The sequence below is a fragment of the Nerophis lumbriciformis genome, linkage group LG21, assembly GCF_033978685.3.
Source record: "Nerophis lumbriciformis linkage group LG21, RoL_Nlum_v2.1, whole genome shotgun sequence".
Taxonomy (NCBI): domain Eukaryota; kingdom Metazoa; phylum Chordata; class Actinopteri; order Syngnathiformes; family Syngnathidae; genus Nerophis; species Nerophis lumbriciformis.
In genome coordinates this window covers 18,413,153-18,434,515 of record NC_084568.2, presented here as the reverse complement: position 1 = coordinate 18,434,515, position 21,363 = coordinate 18,413,153, and the positions used below count along the sequence as shown (strand labels likewise).

Here is a 21,363-nt window from a genome sequence, read left to right as displayed (position 1 = left end):
ACAAATAAAAAATGTCCTGTTTTGATCTGATTATATATGATCAACACAATTAAAGTGCATAATTACAAAATCATTTAAAAGTATCTGCATCAGTATCAGCTGGCCCGGTATGTACCGGTACTAGGTATCGGATTGATACCAACATTTCAACCCACAGAGAAGACAACAGGTGGGAAATCAGAATAGGCTTAGACAACAATTTAATCTGCAAAATGATACAGAAACGACACAAGAAACAGTCTTTGGTTTACGCCCCCGTCCTTGCTGGGTGGAAATGCATTCAAGACAGCTTTGTTGAGTGAGTAAAAAACTAACACTGTAAACAATGAGTACTGCTGGGAGGGAAAACATGAAGAAAATGTAAAAATGGACGACATAACTCTGCCAGGCTTAAGCATTCAGTGTATTTACATATTATTAAACGGCAAAGCAATATCATTGTCATTAATTACATTGCAAATGTCTGTTAAGGCTTTCCAAATATAGTAACTTTCACTGGCTTGCTCAAAACCAGCTGACAAACCCATGAAAACAATAACACCACTACTTTATGCATCAATAATTATAGCTTAAAACGTTCATGCAAACATTTTTTTTCTAAATATGTATAAATAATTCAGCTTTATTAACAGGCAGCAGGTTAGATCTTTTATTACGTAACCTTTCCTCTTTATTGTCCGGCAATGATTAGGCAGACTTCCTCATTTGTTGTATACCACACGACTCTGATTAACACACACATCTTTTCGAATACATTGTCTTCACGGCGCAAGAAAAATGATCTGTGAAACCTTTGTTTTGGTTTCAAAACGGCTGTACTGCTGCCGCTGCCATTAAACATGGAGGGGACAGTGTTATTTGCAGTCCATTCCACTGAATTGGTGGCATTTGCATCCCAGGGAAATAAAATGTAGTAATGCCCGATAAAATGCATTGTAAAAGGAAAACAAATGATTAAAAGGAGCCATATGTAATACGTTCATGTCAAGTCATCATTAAATGGCCCTGATATGTCAAAAGGCATTAATAAATCATGTTCTTTTCGAATACCTCTATAACTGATAACGGTAGTTCAGCCGGGAAATGCTCATTTCAAAATTAGATTTACAGCCCCGAAATCTTATTGTTTTCATTTTGATGCCCCGCCCTCCACCGTTTGACCAATGAGAAAGTCTGAGTATCACATGCAGGGTGCCAGTTACGCACCGCCATCTTCTGGTAAGGTTACTAAACATGTCAGACCTTAGTAAATCCAAAAGGCGTCGTTACGATTCCCAACTTATTCATGACAAAGCCAGGAGCAAAACTAGGATTTGTATTGAGGATTAAAGATGGAGACGATTGAAGGCGGAGAAGATTATTTAATCGGACGCGAAACTTGGTCATTTCCTCCTTGATAAGAAAACGTAAATGCCTTACTTACCTATTACTTGTAAAAAAAAATGGAAATGGATATTTCGTATGTAAACTATATTGTCCAATACAGTCTATGATTTTGTCTAACAAAGCTAGTATGTTCATGCAACGAATCCTTAGTTTGATGGTGCTTAGCTCCTAGTGTGATGCTTAGCATGCTAGCCCGGTCAATGTTCGAATACATATGTCAATGTGTCAGACAGGGCAAAATATATTTTCGACAAATAAAACCTATGTGGATATGGGTAGTGTCAGTGCCTGTTTCGTTCTCAATATGCTGACACGCTGAGGAAATGGGTTTCAACATTAGCACGGCTGTCGTCATGGCAATGTGAAACGTATGGTTACAGCTAAATCACATGATAAAATAATTCCTCATTCGTGTTTGCATATTGTGGACTATATGTACCAAGTTAAAGGCCTACTGAAACCCACTACTACCGACCACGCAGTCTGATAGTTTATATATCAATGATGAAATCTTAACATTGCAACACATGCCAATACGGCCGGGTTAGCTTACTAAAGTGCAATTTTAAATCTCGCGCGAAATATCCTGCTGAAAACGTCTCGGTATGATGACGTCAAGGATTGTAGAGGACATTTTGGGACAGCATGGTGGCCAGCTATTAAGTCGTCTGTTTTCATCGCAAAATTCCACAGTATTCTGGACATCTGTGTTGGTGAATCTTTTGCAATTTGTTCAATGAACAATGGAGACAGCAAAGAAGAAAGCTGTAGGAGGGAAACGGTGTATTGCGGCAGGTGTTGTGCCGGATAACGCACCCCCACCGTAGAATGCACCCCCTGACTGTTGTGCCGGATAACACAGCCGGTATTTCATTGTTTACATTCCCGGAAGATGACAGTCAAGCTTTACCATTGGCCTGTGGAGAACTGGGACAACATAAACTCTTACCAGGAGGACTTTGAGTTGGATACGCAGATGCGGTACCGTGAGTACGCATGCAGCTGCGGCTTCCAAACATTTGATTGCGTGCCGCTATGTGCATGTCACGTACGTAACTTTGGGGACTTTGGGGAAATATATGTGCTGTATGAACTTTGGGGCTGTGGGATTGAGTGTGTTGTGCAGGTGTTTGAGTTGTATTGGCGGGTTATATGGACGGGAGGGGGGAGGTGTTTGTTATGCGGGATTAATTTGTGGCATATTAAATATAAACCTGGTTGTGTTGTGGCTAACAGAGTATATATATGTCTTGTGTTTATTTACTGTTTTAGTCATTCCCAGCTGAATATCAGGTGCCACCCGCCTCTCACAGCATCTTCCCTATCTGAATCGCTCCCACTGCCCTCTAGTCCTTCACTCTCACTTTCCTCATCCACAAATCTTTCATCCTCGCTCAAATTAATGGGGAAATCGTCGCTTTCTCGGTCCGAATCGCTCTCGCTGCTGGTGGCCATGATTGTAAACAATGTGCAGATGTGAGGAGCTCCACAACCTGTGACGTCACGCGCATATCGTCTGCTACTTCCAGTACAGGCAAGGCTTTTTTATCAGCGACCAAAAGTTGCAAACTTTATCGTCAATGTTCTCTACTAAATCCTTTCAGCAAAAATATGGCGATATCGCAAAATGATCAAGTATGACACATAGAATGTACCTGCTATCCCCGTTTAAATAAGAAAATCGCATTTCAGTAGGCCTTTAAACAGTAGCCTATAGGCATACCTTAGTAAAATATCTCCTATAGTTTTGGGCGTACATTAGGCTGCTAAGCATGCTCTACTTATTTTCACCAGAATAACCATTGGTAGCTTTGGTTGTAGTTTGTTTTAGTCTTTGTTTTCTGTTAGTACTGACAATAACCATATGATTGCCATTTGTTGTAATATTGTATGCAGGCATGACGTACTTCTTCCTGAAAATATCCTAATTTCTGTGTAAAATGTGTTGCTTAGAGATTCGTTATTGACAAAACGCTTGTCTATTCAGCTATTATGGTCCCAGCACGTCAACCCCTAGTAAGAGGCATTGGAAGTTTGAAGTTCCTTGGAGTAGCCCAGTCGATCGAGATGGATTCGGCTGCGTATCTGGCAACCTCAGACAAGGAGAGGGGGAGGGGACTACATAATTTTGACCATGATTGCAATACCATTTCTGGCCAGATTATCACATATGGCTCCTTTAAGCAAAGTGTCGGTTGCATGTTTAAAAATAAAAAGATGCATTTAAAATACTTTCCACCGGAAAATAGCTTTTGTCACTGCTTCCTAAAATTAGACTAATATAAAATACTGTATTTTAAATAGTGCCTAAATGTTAAATATTTGTTACTTCTCCACTATACTCTAAAAATAAAAGGTTAAAAAACCCATGTCAGTCATGTCTCTGGTTTCATTCAGTCCTGTAAGCCTAACACGTTAGCACCCTTTATTTGTTGAATCAATTGTAATGTGCTTACTGTGGGCAAATATTCCACTTGGCTTATATTTCATGTATTTGTTAATACTATGCTTGAATGTAAGTTTAATGTTAAGTTTTTTTATTTTTATGTTAGTTTATTTTGGGAGTCAACAAGCAACTGGCACCAATTCGGTGGAACGACCCATCTTGGTATTGTAAATTACTTTTTGAATATCCTTTATTTTGTATGAAAAGTTTTTTTTTAGTTACTGCATATATGCCGTTTAGTATGCATGGATAATGATAAAGTGCAAAAGTAATAAAAGCTTGATTTTGTGATATCCCTGTTTGTCTGAGAAGCTTGTCCATGAAATCTGACATAATAGTTAAAAACCTCTGTTATTTTTCCAGTCTGTTCCTTGTTATACCTCTGCCATCCAGGAGGGAGCAGTGTTTTTTGTTGATTTTTTTGCGCTATTTCTCGTCCACCACAATGATTTCCTCTGGGATCTTTTCCTCCGAGTCGGAGCAGTCCGACAGCTTGTCCAGGTACTCCATTTCATCAAAGCGCTCGGCAACACACTGGGCTGTCAGGCGGGCTTCTGGGTCGTGATCCCAGCAGTCTTCTATGGAGGAACACACCACCTGGATGCCCTGCAGGGGGAAAAGTGGAGCACAGGTATGGTCAGTACATTGCATTGTCACTCTCCCAAATGTACCCAGGTGTCTTATCTTAAGATTCATGTGTTGGTCATGTGAGACTAAAGCAAGTAGTATCTAGTCTAGTCATTTATTAGAGTCAAGCTGTTGCCTTTCCATCCTTTGTAACTGAGCTACTGTGTGGACCAATTTCTCTTGTGGATCAATAAAGTTTGTTTAAGTCCAAGTCTAATATCGATCAATATAAAAGACGTATATTGTGATATAGTTTTCCTAGTGCGAAAACTTATTTCCTGAGTTTGTGAACAATAACGAAGACAAGAAAATATTTTTGACAGTTAAAAATATTGATGTAACCACTGTAATATTGAATTGATACCTGACCAGATACTATACTTGGTATCGTTACCGTCGATATTTGTAATGATCCGCCCACTTCTGTTTACATTCAAGAGGTCCAGTTTGCGGTTAGCATATCCCTCTGCTGTGTGTAGTGTAGCATGTTTAGCTATTCATCGTCCTTCAGTGATGATGCTTGTAAGAAACGTAGTTTAATTGTCCCTATAGAGGCAAGGATTGCTGACTTAGAAGTAGCTTCACACTGTGGAGGGACATTATCCACTAGCTAGCTAGCGAGGACTCTACAGTGCTTTGACATGTACTGTATGTTCTCCTGTCATTGTCAAATTTTCAGGACACAGCTAGAATGTGTGATCAACATGCATCATCGCGATTAGACGATATTGTTAATACTGTAGCTCTATCGTCGGCCATAATTATATCATTTATATTGTCTGTATCGCCCAACCCTAGTGTTTAGTATCAAAAAAGGCAGACACGTCAGTAGTGGCTGTGACATATGAGCCTTTGGAGGCATGTAAATGATCTGAACAGTCAATGTAAACAACGTGTATGAATATGAATAAAGACTTAACTGCTAACAGTTCAATATCCACAATGAACACATTCTTTCCCGCTAAATGCGCCATCATCTGTTGCTCTCTCACATACCAACGATGCCTCTCCTCTTCCCGTCCGGGTGCTCTAAATGCAATTCCTGCCAACCCACAGCAACTGGAACCCGGCTTAACTTACAGTTGCAGCACTGTGGTATGCTGACATGTGTCCATGTCTCAATTTAACAGAGCCCTCAAAATGCACTTGTACTTTGTGGGGGACTTGGAAGTAGTGCAGTCAGTTAGGATTAGACTTAAGTAATGTTTAAAATGTTGTGCTGTTACACATAGGTACCTACGCTCCCACATAAATACACAAACACAGTACATACCTACACACTCAAAGTTCGTACATCCACACGCACATTCACTGTACAAACATACATATACACATACATTTACATTCACTGTACAAACATACATATACACAGACTGTACATATACAAATACATACATACATACACTCATGCATATAATCACGCTTCATCAAACATATATTAACGTTGTTGCCCTATGGGAAACTGGGTAACACATGGCACACAGACAAAGCTTAACCCATTGGTACTATAACAATCTACAAGGTTAATATAGTTGGCTTCTCTTTCTTCCCCTCCATTTATCTGCTTTGTTTTGTATTTCATGTTACATATATGTATTGTTGCATTTGAACAATTGTAATGTTGATAATAGAGGTAATTATTGATATTATTCATTATCAATAGTGCTATTTCTATTGGTATTTGTATGGCTCCATTTGTAGTATAATAATGTTCATTGTCATTTCTGTATTATTTATTTCACTAACAACTTCTTTGCCATCACTTTTACCATCATATTTGTACATATTCTATTTGCTGATGTTGTTATTGTTGTGTTTGCTGTGGTTGTTGTCTTTCTGTCTTATCCCCCTCTTGTCTCCGCATTTTCTTACTTTTTTTCCTCTTTCTATCCCCTCCTGCTCTGGCCCGGCTGCACCAAATAATAATATAAATCCATTTAATAAAGTCAAATACAAATAAGGCAACAAGAGAAATATCCCACACTTCTCTTTTGTAAAGTAAATTTGTACAGCTGATATGGGCATCTACATCAACTATATGATTTGCCTGAGTAGCTGGACAGGCCAAAAAAAAAATAATTGTTGTGCTGTTCTTCTACATCAGGGGTGTCAAACTCAAATACAGAGTGGGCCAAAATTTAAAACTGAACAAAGCCGCAGTCCAAGGTTGAACAAATTAACCTTTTAATAGGAACCCAAACAAGTTTTGCATTAAAGGGGAACATTATCACCAGACCTATGTAAGCGTCAATATATACCTTGATGTTGCAGAAAAAAGGCCATATATTTTTTTAACCGATTTCCGAACTCTAAATGGGCGAATTTTGGCGAATTAAACGCCTTTCTAATATTCGCTCTCGGAGCGATGACGTCACAACGTGGCGTCACATCGGGAAGCAATCCGTCATTTTCTCAAACACCGAGTCAAATCAGCTCTGTTATTTTCCGTTTTTTCGACTGTTTTCCGTACCTTGGAGACATCATGCCTCGTCGGTGTGTTGTCGGAGGGTGTAACAACACGAACAGGGACAGATTCAAATTGCACCAGTGGCCCAAAGATGCGAAAGTGGCAAGAAATTGGACGTTTGTTCCGCACACTTTACCGACGAAAGCTATGCTACGACCGAGATGGCAAGAATGTCGTCACGTCCGCTTTTCCTCCATACTAACAGCGTGCCGGTAGTCACATACTATATGTGGCCTTAACACACACAAGTGAATGCAAAGCATACTTGATCAAAAGCTATACAGGTCACACTGAGGATGGCCGTATAAACAACTTTAACACTGTTACAAACATGCGCCACACTGTGAACCCACACCAAGAAAGAATGACAAACACATTTCCGGAGAACATCCGCACCTTAACACAACATAAACACAACAGAACAAATACCCAGAACCCCTTGCAGCACTAACTCTTCCGGGACGCTACAATATACACCCAAGCTACCACCAAACTCCGCCGCCCCCAACCCCGCCCAACTCACATGTTAATTCAGAGGAGTTGAATCTTTGCAAACACATTCACAAAAAGTCTGATTAAAAATATGTAGATGATGGAATTTCCGCTTCCTGCCGAATGGAATAAGCAATAGGGGAAGGCAGCTCCTAACGACTTTGAATCATTTTAATATCTAGACCAGCCATAACACATATTTTAGACCACGGATGTCAAATGTACGGCCCGAGGGCTGGATCTGGCCCGCGAACAGGTTTCATGCGGCCCGTGGGATGAGTTTACTAGGTATAAAAATGTACCTGAAATTTTTGAATGAACGGAACAGCTGTTCTAAATGTGTCTACTGGATGTCACAATAGCAATTCTTTGTATCTTAGTAGATGATGCTACATATGTACAAAATAAACCACATTATGTTAGTACATCAGTGGAGGAAAATGATCAAACTACATAAATAACATCCTGTAATTTGATTGATATAATTTTTGTATCTTGATAGATTGAAAATTAACACCAATGAGTTGACTGATGAACATTAACACATAATTTATTCAGAAAATATAAATAACGACAAATACATTATTAATCGCAACATGTAAGTGTAAAAAAAAAAACAACAACATTATGATTTGTACATTTGTGCTTGTTCTATTTTTAAACAGAGAAAACAATCTGAATTTGTCTTTATTTTTAAGTTATCGTGCCGTGATTTTACCAGTCCGGCCCACTTGGGAGTACATTTTTCTCAATGTGGCCCCCGATCTAAAATGAGTTTGACACCCCTGTTTGAGACCATATTCTGCCACCGGACGACAAGACTAAACATATTCTGCCATGAAGAGGGGGAATTAGTCGGAAACTCACACAAGAGACTTTGCAAACTTCGCCCTTTCAAATCTCGGCCCCCAGCGGAAAGAGTGACAAGATGGCGGAGCAAGAGGACGACGTGCCTATCTCTGTGAGAACACTTCGGAACAAGTTACAGGCTTATCGAGACGGTATGTTGGAAGATATAAAGTCACAAATTGAACATATGCAGCACGAGATACATAAAGGTACACTATATTGCCAAAAGTATTTGGCCATCCATCCAAATGATGAGAATCAGGTGCCCTAATCACTTGGACCGGTGTATAAAATCAAGCACTTAGGCATGGAGACTGTTTTTGCAAACATTTGTGAAAGAGTGGGCCACTCTCAGTGATTTCCAGCGTGGAACTGTCATAGGATGCCACCTGTGCAACAAATCCAGTCGTAAATGTCCTCGCTCCTAAATATTCCAAAGTCAACTTTATTATAAGAAAAGTGAAGAGTTTAGGAACAACAGCAAGTCAGCCACCAAGTGGTAGGCCACGTAAACTGACAGAGAGAGGTCAGCAGATGCTGAAGCACATTGTGCAGAAAGTCTTTGCACTGTCAGTTGCAACAGAGCTCCAAACTTCATGTGACCTTCCAATTAGCCCACGTACAGTACGCAGAGAGCTTCATTGAATGAGTTTCCATGGCCGAGCAGCTGCATCTAAGCCATACATCACCAAGTCCAATGCAAAGCGTGGGATGCAGTGGTGTTAAGCACGTCGCCACTGGACTCTAGAGCAGTGGAGACGCCTTCTCTGGACTGATGAGTTACGCTTTTCCATCTGGCAATCTGATGGACCAGTCTGGGTTTGGAGGTTGCCAGGAGAATGCTACATTTCAGACTGCATTGTGCCGAGTGTGAAATTTGGTGGTGGAGGAATTATGGTGTGGGGTTGTTTATCAGGAGTTGGGGTTGGCCTCTTAGTTCCAGTGAAAGGAACTTTGAATGCTCCAGAATACCAAAACATTTTGGACAATTGGACATGGGATGGCACTTCAAGTTAATATGTGAGTAAAGGCAGGTGGCCAAATACTTTTGGCAATATAGTGTATGTCTTACCTTTATGAGGAAGCTAAAGCAGATATTCTGCGAGATAAAATCTCACAGAAAATACAAACGTTATATGAGAGACTGGCTGCAGGATTAGGTTTCTGCTTTTTGCAGATGATGTGGTCCTGATGGCTTCATCTGGCCAGGATCTTCAGCTCTCACTGGATCGGTTCGCAGCCGAGTGTGAAGCAACTGGGATGGGAATCAGCACCTCCAAGTCCGAGTCCATGGTTCTCGCCCGGAAAATGGTGGAGTGCCATCTCCGGGTTGGGGAGGAGACCCTGCCCCGAGTGGAGGAGTTCAAGTACCTAGGAGTCTTGTTCACGAGTGGGGGAAGAGTGGATCGTGAGATCGACAAGCGGATCGGTGCGGCGTCTTGAGTAATGCGGACGCTGTATCGATCCGTTGTGGAGCTGAGCCGGAAGGCAAAGCTCTCAATTTACCGGTCGATCTACGTTCCCATCCTCACTTATGGTCATGAGCTTTGGGTTATGACCGAAAGGACCAGATCACGGGTACAGGCGGCCGAAATGAGTTTCCTCCGCCGGGTGGCGGGGCTCTCCCTTAGAGATAGGGTGAGAAGCTCTGCCATCCGGGAAGAGCTCAAAGTAAAGCCGCTGCTCCTCCACATTGAGAGGAGCCAGATGAGGTGGTTCGGGCATCTGGTCAGGATGCCACCCGAACGCCTCCCTAGGGAGGTGTTTAGGGCACGTCCAACCGGTAGGAGGCCACGGGGAAGACCCAGGACACGTTGGGAAGACTATGTCTCCCGGCTGGCCTGGGAACGCCTCGGGATCCCCCGGGAAGAGCTGGACAAAGTGGCTGGGGAGAGGAGAGTCTGGGCTTCCCTGCTTGGGCTGCTGCCCCCGCGACCCGACCTCGGATAAGCGGAAGAAGATGGATGGATGGATGGATGGATATATGAGAGACACACAAAAAATGGAAACATCACTCAACAACAACAACTCTGACAGACTTGTAACCTTGGAGAATTTGCACGAATCGCTAACGAAGGAGGTAAAGAGGCTACAAGGTAAATGCACCGACCTTGAGAACAGAAGCCGCAGAGGCCAGTAATCCAAGCCGACTTGTAACGGAGTTTCTTCCCGAAGTGCTCGGTGAGGAAAACTTTGCATCACCGATCGTCATAGAAAGGGCTCACCCCACCCTCGCACCAAAGCCGCGTAAAGACGAAAGCCCACGAGCCATGATTGTTCGCCTACATTACTACTCCGACAAGGACAGGATCCTCAAATTACCCCGGGACAAGGGACGTCTTCATTATAATAGGTTCCGCCGTCCACATCTTCCCTGATATGAGCCCCGAGGTCGGCCGGCTGCGAGCATCCTTTAACCAGGTAAAAGCCATGCTGCGGACAGCGGGAGTCCCATACAGCCGGTATTATCATGCCAGACTGGTGACAACAGTGAACGACTCCAGGCATTCCTTAGAAGATCCGCAAAAAGCTGAAAAAAAATCATCAAACGCATCTCCACTACATTCGAGGGGGGAACGGAATAAAAACGGAAATTAGAGTGAGGAACCCAAACTGTTGATTGTAAGACTGAGTGTATGAACGTCAGAGGTTGGATTTCCCTGCAGACGTGTTTTGGGCAAGTGTCTCTTTAAAAACAAAGCCAAAAAATGGTCAGGTGAATTAACAGAAATAAGAGTAGAGGCACAGCAATAAGAAAAAGAACAGTTATTTTCACAGCATCCAACATCCTAACAGACTCTCAAGGAAGATATATCATAGTAACATGAAACCTGCATAATAATCCAGTAATGCTAGCAAACATATATGCTCCCAATGTAGATGACGAGCAGTTTATACAATCTTCCTTTTCAAAAGGACTGAATATAGATTCTCACCAGCTCCTTCTTGGGGGTGACTTCAACATGGTATTGGACCCTTTTCTGGACAGATCTTCACATAGACCAATAGGTTTATCAAAATCGGCAAAGAGGGTTCATAATTTCATGCAAACATATACAATAAAAGACCCCTGGAGAGCTTTGTTTTCTAATACATGAGTATACTCCTACTTCTCTCCAGTACACTATTCCAGAATAGATTTTGTCTTAATAGATTCTAAACTGTTATCAGTTTAAAGCTGTGAATATGGAACAATAGTACTCTCTGATCATAGTCAAGTAACTCTCCAGTTGGCTCTTGGACATAAACATGCATATAGAACATGGCGGTTTGATAATTGCTTGCTGTCGGGTAAGAAATCAGGAGAGGAAATTAAACAACAAATTGATCTATATTTATCAACCAATGATGCAAAAGAAATATCAAGATCTACACTATAGAAGGCTCTGGAAGCATACATGAGAGGACAGATAATTTCATGGAGCATCTTAATTAATAAACAAAGTAGAGTCAAAGGAAATAGCAGATTTAAATTTTTTTAAAAACTCAATCTCCCCTTCACCAGACTTGCATAAACAACAAATATATATTCAAACAGAACTCAACTTACTGTATACTACAGAAACAATACAACTTCTTATCCAAGTAAGACAAACATTATGAATACGGGAAAAACACGAGGAAAATGTTAGCACATCAAATAAGGGAACAGGCAGCAACAAGATTAATTACAGAAATAAGAACAGTCAGGACAAACTACGATAGATCCAGTGGTGATTAATAATACCTTTAGAAATTTTTATATTAAATTATACTCCTCAGAATCTAAAGCAGACTCAACGCTAATTGCTAACTTCTTTGATAAATTGAACATCCCAAAAATAAGCTCTGAGAACAAACAGAAAATCCCATTAAAAAAGAGGAATTAGAAAAAGCAATACAAAGCATTGTCTTGCTCCAAGGCAGCCAAGGCGCCAGGCCCAGACGGCTACACCACAGAATTCTATAAAGCATTTAAAAACCAACTATCACCTATGTTGTTAGAAGTATTTAATGGAGCATTGATCAAAGGCTGTCTACCACAGACTTTTTATCACGCCAGCGTCTCCTTAATTTATAAGAAAGAGAAAGAGCCGCTAGAACCAGGTTCATACAGGCCAGTGAGCTTACTGGATGTTAAGATTATTGCCAAAATTTTAGCTACACATTTGGAACGTATCCTTTCAACAATAATTTCTGAGGATCAAACTGGATTCATAAAAGATAGACAATTGTTTTTAAATATCAGGAGGCTACTTAATATTATATACACTCACGATATAAACAACAAATTCCCTAAGATATTAATATCCTAGGATGTGGACACACCCTTTGACAGGGTGGAGTGGGACTACCCCTAGGCTGCGTCGAGGTTCGGATTTGGTACCAGATTTGTTTCCCTTATTAGATTATTATATGCTAAACTTCAGGCCTCCGTACAAACAGACAATATTCCAGCTACTTTCCGCTAAGTCGCTCTACAAGAGTGTTTTTCAACATCTGTGCTGCGGCTGCGGCTGTGAGATACAGTCTGGTGTGCCGTGGGAGATTATCTAATTTCACCTATTTGGGTTAAAAAATAGAGATGTCCGATATAGGGATGTCCCGATCCAGGTTTTTGCACTTCCGATCCGATACCGATATTGTTTTTGCATTTCCAATCCGATACCGATACTGACCGATACCGATACTGACCGATACTGGCCTATCCGAGCATGTATTGAAGTTTAAAGTCATTTAGCCTACTTAGTTGTCAGAATCATGTTGAAAAGGGTTTTAGTACTCTTGATAACAACTAGCCAGCTGAATTAGGGGAGTTTGAATAATACACAATGGTTGGTAACAAGAAACTGACCTGTTTATTCAATGATAAACACAAAATAGACAAAATTATACATGACAAACAGAAATGGCATCATTGAAACTAGGGCTGGGCGATATGGCCTTTTTTTAATATTGCGATATTTTAAGGCCATATTGCGATACACGATATATATCTCGATATTTTGCCTTAGCCTTGAATGAACACTTGATGCATATAATCACAGCAGTATGATGATTCTGTGTTTTGATTGATTGATTGAGACTTTTATTAGTAGGTTGCACAGTGAAGTACATATTCCGTACAATTGACCACTAAATGGTAACACCAGAATAAGTTTTTCAACTTGTTAAAGTCGGGGTCCACTTAAATTGATTCATGATACAGATATATACTATCATCATAATACAGTCATCACACAAGATAATCACATTGAATTATTTACATTATTTATAATCCAGGGTGTGGAGGGGGGCGCCTGATGTAAGTGTCAAAAAGACAGCCAAAAGAGTTTGATATGAGAATAAATCTAAAGTTAAAATATAGGGTAGAAATGCACCCATTTGCAGGAAATGTAGTCTTGATTTTCAAAATTTTCTTTCAAGGCTTGCATGTCTACATTAAAACATTCTTCTTCATACTGCATTAATATATGCTACTTTTAAACTTTCATGCAGAGAAGGAAATCACAACTAAAAAAATCACTAATTTTTTCATACGGTGTTGATCTGGAAATTTTTGCCTTGGCATTTTGATGGTGTGGGCGTGTGGCACCGAATGGAGATAAGCGTCTCAACAGACGTTATAATATTTGAACAATGATGACGAAAACTGTTTTCTCTGTCGTGTCCGTGTGTCGAAAATTGTTATGCGCTTATTTTTTTATGTGATTTTGTGCGTGGCATACAATTGCTATGCGCAGAGGACACTTGAGCAGTTTGCAATTGCACAAGCGCGCACCTTAGAGAGAACGTTGGTCACACGGCTGCGCTAGCATCACAGCTAACATTAGCCATGCTGCTACCTCTCTGCTCCGGGAGGACATATACGTATGTGACGTATGACGTGACAGTATGTGACGTGTGTAAGAAGGTGCGCTCGCTGTCTGTGAGAGGGAGACACAGGAAAGAGTGAGAAGAGCCTGTCGTGTAATGCCAGCAGCTAAAAGCAATTGCGTGATAATCTACAGACCTGTGGATGTGTTGAAAGTGTGCTGGAAAATGCGGAACGGAAATTAGGGAGCAGCAGAAAAGTGGAATGTATTATTTAAATCGGTGCTTTGGAAAACACGAACCGGAGTTTTTTTTTAAACTGGATCTGGATCGGCATTTTCCCATGCCTTGCCGATACGCAATTTTTGGCAAATATCGGCAGCCGATCCGATCCAAATATCGGATCGGGACATCCCTAGTCCGATAATGGCTTTTTTGCCGATATCCGATATTCCGATATTGTCCAACTCTTAATTACCGATACCGATACATACAGTCGTGGAATTAACACATTATTATGCCTAATTCTGTTGTGATGCCCCGCTGGATGCATTAAACAATGTAACAAGGTTTTCCAAAATAAATCAACTCAAGTTATGGAAAAAAGTGCCAACATGGCACTGCCATATTTATTATTGAAGTCACAAAGTGCATTTTTTTTTAACATGCCTCAAAACAGCAGCTTGGAATTTGGAACATGCTCTCCCTGAGAAAATCATGATACCCACTATGGAAAATACTATACTTTGACTTTCACAAAGTGCATTATTTTTTTTAAATATGCCTCAAAACAACAGCTACAAAACAATGAAGGCACACAGCTTCAGTCCAGAGTATACTAGAGTAATAAAGTAAACAATAACATAGTCCTCTTTTAGTGCAATACTGCCTGGCATAATGTATAACAGGAAATTATAAACTGGGCTCAATCTGCCCTGCTCTAACATATTTGTATGAGTAACAAATGTGCTGCAAGCTAGTAGTGAGTGCTTGAATTTACCATGAATTGATTAACATGGACCCCGACTTAAACAAGTTGAAAAACTTATTCGGGTGTTACCATTTAGTGGTCAATTGTACGGAATATGTACTGTACTGTACAATCTACTAATACAAGTTTCAATCAATCAATCAATGAAGTGGCCCAGCAGTCAGCCAGAGCTTCTGAAATGCTGCATTGAGACAGGGCTCCTCTGTTCACTGCAAGCTGCAAAGTGTGCGCCATGCAGGGCAGACTAGCCACACCAAACTCCACCGTAGCTTTTGCCATACTGCGTGCGTTGTCCCTCACCACAACGTGGGCTTTCGGCTTGGGGTGGTTTTTGTTGTATTTTTGTTGTTGCTGGCAAGCTTCTGGTTGAATTTTTGACCACTCCGCTTGACACAATTTGTGCAGTTCAGCTAAATTTGTTGGTTTTCTGACATGGACTTGTTTCTTCAGCATTGTCCACACGTTTAAGTGAGGACTTTGGGAAGGCCATTCTAAAACCTTAATTCTAGCCTGATTTAGCTATTCCTTTACCACTTTTGATGTGTGTTTGGGGTCATTGTCCTGTTGGAACACCCAACTGCGCCCAAGACCCAACCTCTGGGCTGATGATTTTAGGTTGTCCTGAAGAATTTGAAGGTAATCCTCCTTTTTCATTGTCCCATTCACTTTCTGTGAAGCACCAGTTCCATTGGCAGCAAAACAGGCCCGGAGCATAATACTACCACCACCATGCTTGACGGTGGGCATGGTGTTCCTGGGATTAAAGGCCTCACCTTTTCTCCTCCAAACATATTGTTGGGTATTGTGGCCAAACAGTTCAATTTTTGTTTCATCTGACCACAGAACTTTCCTCCAGAAGGTCTTATCTTTGTCCTTGTGATCAGCAGCAAACATTAGACGAGCCTTAAGGTGTCGCATCTGGAGCAAGGGCTTCCTTCTTGTACGCTTGACTGTGGACACTGACACCTATGTTCCAGCAGCTTCCAATTCATTGCAGACCTGCTTTTTGGTGGTTCTTGGTTGACTCTTGATCATCCTGACCAATTTTCTCTCAGCAGCAGGTGATAGCTTGCGTTTTCTTCCTGATCGTAGCAGTGACAAAACTGTGCCATGCACTTTATACTTTCTAACAATTGTCTGCACAGTTGCTCTTGGGACCTTAAGCTGCTTTGTAATGGCTTTAAGTGACTTTCCTGACTTGTTCAAGTCAATGATTCGTTTTTTCAGATCTGTGCTGAGTTCCTTTGACTTTTCCATTGTCGCGTTTGTAACCGAGTCTAATGACTGCATCACATGAGCCCTATTTAAATGGGCTCAGAGAAGTCAACAGGTGTCGTCAATCATATTTACTCACAAGAAGTTAAGAGGCCATGCCATGGAGCTAATTTGATTTGATTGTAACTTTTTTACATCATCAAAATTGATAATGTATGTTGCTGTATGTATACTTTTGAACCAGCAGATTTGGTCACATTTTCAGTAGACCCATAATAAATTCATTAAAAAAAAAAATTCATGAATGTTTTTTGTGACAAACATGTGCTCCAGTCACTCTATCACAAAAAAATAAGAGTTGTAGAAATTATTGGAAACTCAAGACAGCCATGACATTATGTCCTTCACAAGTGTATGTAAACTTTTGACCACGACTGTAAACGTGTTAATGCATGCGACTGGTTCCAAGAAATTGTTGCATTAATCATGTACAAACACAAATCAATCACAAAAAGCAAAGATGAGTAAGGAGACTCCAACTGGTGTGCTTGCTGGCAAACTTCAAAATACACCCCAGCATGACATTTGAAAATACTGTTGCCAGGTTGTGAGCAAATAAATGATGTGAATACAAGTAAAACATTGGGAAAATGTTTGTGTATGACATTCTGACAATAACATTGCATTTGTGTCAAAATACTGGGGTCTTTTTTTTAAATTATTTTGAATTATGCAAGTAAGTATTTCCCTTCAATTAATCAAAATTCCAAAGGGTGGAAAAATGACTAGTTTGACAGCACTACTTTGACATCATTGTGTGGATACTCACATGGCACCACCCAAAATTCAAGTCAGTGTTATTAAAATAACAGTGACAACTATGAGTCTCAAGTTTCAACCATGTCTTGTGGTGGAAATGTCATCTGTCATACTGGAGTGTACATGCAATTAAAAAAACAAAATACTGGCACCGTTTTGTCAGACCGAGCCCTTCTATATTATGAATAACTTGACTGGTGAGTGAAGTGGTAACCAAAGACGCATTTCGGTTTGGGCTCTGAGTGCTTGTGTGCATGTGATCACTTACTGTGTGGTTGATCCAGCTGTTAGGAATCTCAGGTCTTCCCCGGTCTCGGAGAACGCTGTCCTTCATGCTCTCTACACACGGGTGCTCCCTCAGGTTTCCGAAAGGAGGCTCATACTCTTTTACCTCTGCATTAACAAAGACAGACGGGCAAAAGATTGAAAAAAAAAAAAGTACAACCTTTATAACAGTACATCTCCTAGCAACAGGCTGTAGCTATTACTATCTGTGTTTTCTAACTTAGCTCCTTGTCATTAATAAACATTACAGGAGTTGTAACTAACAAACCGCAACAATGATCAAAGATTAATGACAATTCACTGCTAAAACTATTTAGATAAAGAGTAAAGCATAATCAAGGGGATGAATGGTTGGCTGTAATAGCTGCACACATAATGTTTACATCGAAATAAACTGTAGTTAAATGCTCACCATTCAAACCATCTTTGTACACAGACAAATGATGATAAACACTGTAATATGCGGCCACACATCTACCACAAACAACCATTTCTTCCGTTTTTACCAATTCAGGATTTCTGCAGGTATCCGCAAGTCTAATTTAATGCTTTTTAATGCCACTTAAAATACACTTCTTTGTTGTTTTTCATAACATTAAGAGTGGTGCTTTATTCAAAAACAGAGGTTAGAGAAAAATAAGGAACTTATTGACTATAACTTTGGACTACAAATGGATGGAAATGACAGACTCGTGCAAAGCTCTTCAGGTAAACGTAAACGGTGACATGACCAAGGCAAATTATGTACGGCAACTTAAGTTTCAAATTCCAAATGGCTTGTTTGAAGAAAGCATGAAGGAAGGCAAGATTGTTTTGAAAATATCCCCGACACGTCTTTATGGTTTGAGTTCCAATTTTTGGGACTAATGAGGATCCCAAATACACAAAAACAGATAGCTATAGGTAAGAAAAGTTGGGTTTGCATTATAGGACCCCATTCAACTAATTTTGTTTGTCACAATCAGCTCATATCAGCATCTTTATTGTACATAATGTATAAAAATGGTCCAATTCTTTTTTTTTTTGTGCATGATTCCCTCAGTGGAATATGTTTAAATCACTGGTCTACAGTACGCATTCTTTTGACCAAAGTTTTTAAAATAAATAAATGGATACTTAAAGAAAACCCACATTTTTGCGTTTCTTATGCTTATGTTGTTTCAAAAATTGGTTTGTACTGTAGCACTTTAAGATGTATTCAAATGAAAATTGCATAACAAATACAATCTATTATTCTTTATTATTTCGGGCAGGTGTTTTGGTGTCCTACTCCGTTCAGTGGTCCTTGAATGCAACTTAAAAACACCTCTATCCTGTATTCCTCGAAGAATAAAATGGTCACTCTGTACTAAAAGAGTACACAATTGAATATCTTAGTTGCTCAAACATCAATGTGTTTATTCGGGGTGTACAAAAAAAAATCGATTCACATCTGGATCGTGATTCTTTTTCATTACGATTCTAAATTGATTCATCATTTTCAAAAATCAATTGAAAATATAATAATTACAATTATTTTTTTAATTATAAGAATACATTTTTAAAAATACGTTTTTAGACCATCTCCTTTCACCCAGAAGAAGCTTTTCTAATCTGTTTTGAAAAAGTTTTATCATAATTATTTTACGAAATAATACATCGCGAGAATCGTTTCGAATCGAGAATAGTGTTAAATTGAAAATCAATTCCGAATCGAATAGTCACCCCACAAATCGGAATTGGATCGAATTGTTAGGTGCCCAAAGATTCACACCCTTAGTGTTTATATAAGTTTAGATTGGGGTATGTTGTTTACGTTAATGCCTTTTGTTTTCATATTAGTTTCATGTGAGCTAGCAATCTTGTGCCGGTCAATCCATGAGTTCATCAAAGTGCAGTTATCAATCACGGTTATTCGATCATTTCAGATTTACAAACTGTCCGAGTTTTACAGCAGGTTATCATAAATACCATTTATTGTTACATCCCTAGTGGCAACCCAAACAAACTACAAATAATTCATGTACAATTCTTACAGCGTACTTGAGATTAAAGTCCGGTTTTACAAACATATTTTGGTGTACTGTTGATTTTTGTCTATCTTAAAAAAAAAATGCATTCATTGTGACTGAGATGTACGTGACACATACTGGCACCACAATAAGATTGCGTGGGACTAATCCACTCCTACGGCTTAATTTGCTGGCTTTCATTTTGCCGTGGCAGCTGAGACACTGGTTTTGTATTCCTCGCGGGTTGTAAAAGTCGTTTAACACAGTCACACACGCTGTACGTACGAAAATTGTTCATTATTTTTGCATGAGGTATCAAATCACTTCATGCAGCTGTAACCGATACACGCACTTAATCACATTATGCAAGAACACAATTTGAAAGATACATTTTGCCCACAGTCCTCAGCCAGTGAAAGATGATCCATCCACACGCGCGCGCACAACAAACCACGCCACTAGGCCCTCTAGCCCTGAGATACTTGACGATCTGACATCTGGGAAGCAGCTGCCCTAACCTTTCCTCATCGTCTCATGTCTAGCTCAATCTCGCCCTCCTGGGACTGAAGGCATTTCTCTGTTAACTCATACTCAACCATTATTCCCAAATAACCCCACCCACCTGGGAAACGCCCTCATAGTCTTTCCAAGCCCTAAATCCGGACCAACTAAATTATAGAGGAAGCATTTGGAAGGGAAAAAATGCCTGGAGTCCAGCTTTAGCGTCTCTCGTAGGAGTGTTCATCATGCTGGATAACTCTTAACTCTTCCTCAGCCTGTACAAGGGTGGATATTTCGTTCCACTGTTGGGAGGCTCAATAAGTACAAAAATGTCTCAAGAAACATTCCTGAAGGGTCAACAACATTGCTTCAGCAGACAACAGATCAAAAAGGTATCGCCCCTAAAAGTGCTTTTTTTTTTGCTCAGGCAAAGAACTGCACCACAACACTATGATATCAAAATACACACTTACATGCAAAACAATAATATTACATAATGATGTATAAACCACAAGGCAATGGCATAGTGGGTAACTTCCTGTTGGGGAAGTGTGCACATGACGTGGGCTTCCTAAAATGGCTTGTGAGTCATAAATAAGTATAAAATACTATTATTTGCATGGTTTTTGGTTTAAGCTGAAGTTCAGCTGTTATTACTAGAGTTGTGGCTTGCCTCTGCTGTGCAATGCAAGCTTTATCAATGTAGGACAGATGAGGTAAGATTCTACCCGTCCCCAAAAAACAGACTTATTATGGAAATTGAAAACGGAGGATGGCGGATTTTCCCCTGGAAGAAAAATAAATAGCATCAACAATCCTTGAATATTTGAAGCCAGGGATGCAGAGATTTGAATATGTGGGGATTTACTTTAACGTTATGTATATATAGTTTGCATGTTCGCCCTGTGACTGCGTGGGTTCCCTCCGAGTACTCCGGCTTCCTCCCACCGCCAAAAACATGCACCTGGGGATAGGTTGATTGGCAACACTAAATTGGCCCTAGTGTGTGAATGTGAGTGTGAATGTTGTCTGTCCATCTGTGTTGGCCCTGTGATGAGGTGGCGACTTGTCCAGGGTGTACCCCGCCTTCCGCCCGAATGCAGCTGAGATAGGCTCCAGCACCCCCCGCGACCCCAAAAAAGGGACAAGCGGTAGAAAATGGATGGATGGATGAGATATACCAATTCTAATTTTTTCACTTCCTATCTAATCCAGATACCTGAATTTGGATATCTGCCGATAATATTTTGACCCCAGAGCTCAGTTTCCTTTACTGTTATTTACATTACTACTGTTGTGCAGAGTCATTCCTATAAGTCACTAATCCTTGCTTCTAAGGCGGCAAATAAACTACATTTCTTACAAGTATACTATCACTGGAGGACTAGCTAAAGATGCGACCCACCGAGCAGGAGAGAGCAAAGTGACACTCAGTGTCGGCACTAGGAATTTTCAAAATGGGGTCCCACAGTAAATTTTTGGGGTCCCACTTTTTTGTCAC

General features: G+C 40.3%; 1 protein-coding gene across 1 annotated transcript in view; it reads right to left on the bottom strand.

Moving 5' to 3' along the window:
• Window positions 1-385: 385 nt before the first annotated feature.
• tgfbr2b (transforming growth factor beta receptor 2b) overlaps window positions 386-21,363 on the bottom strand; it is a 72,971-nt gene continuing 51,993 nt past the window's right edge. The window contains exons 6-7 of the mRNA XM_061982782.2: window positions 17,354-17,478; window positions 386-4,438 (exon numbers count right to left, since the gene is read on the bottom strand). Of these exons, the coding sequence (XP_061838766.1) occupies window positions 4,259-4,438; window positions 17,354-17,478 (305 nt within the window). The 3' untranslated portion in view covers window positions 386-4,258. The remainder of the gene's footprint in view (window positions 4,439-17,353; window positions 17,479-21,363) is intronic.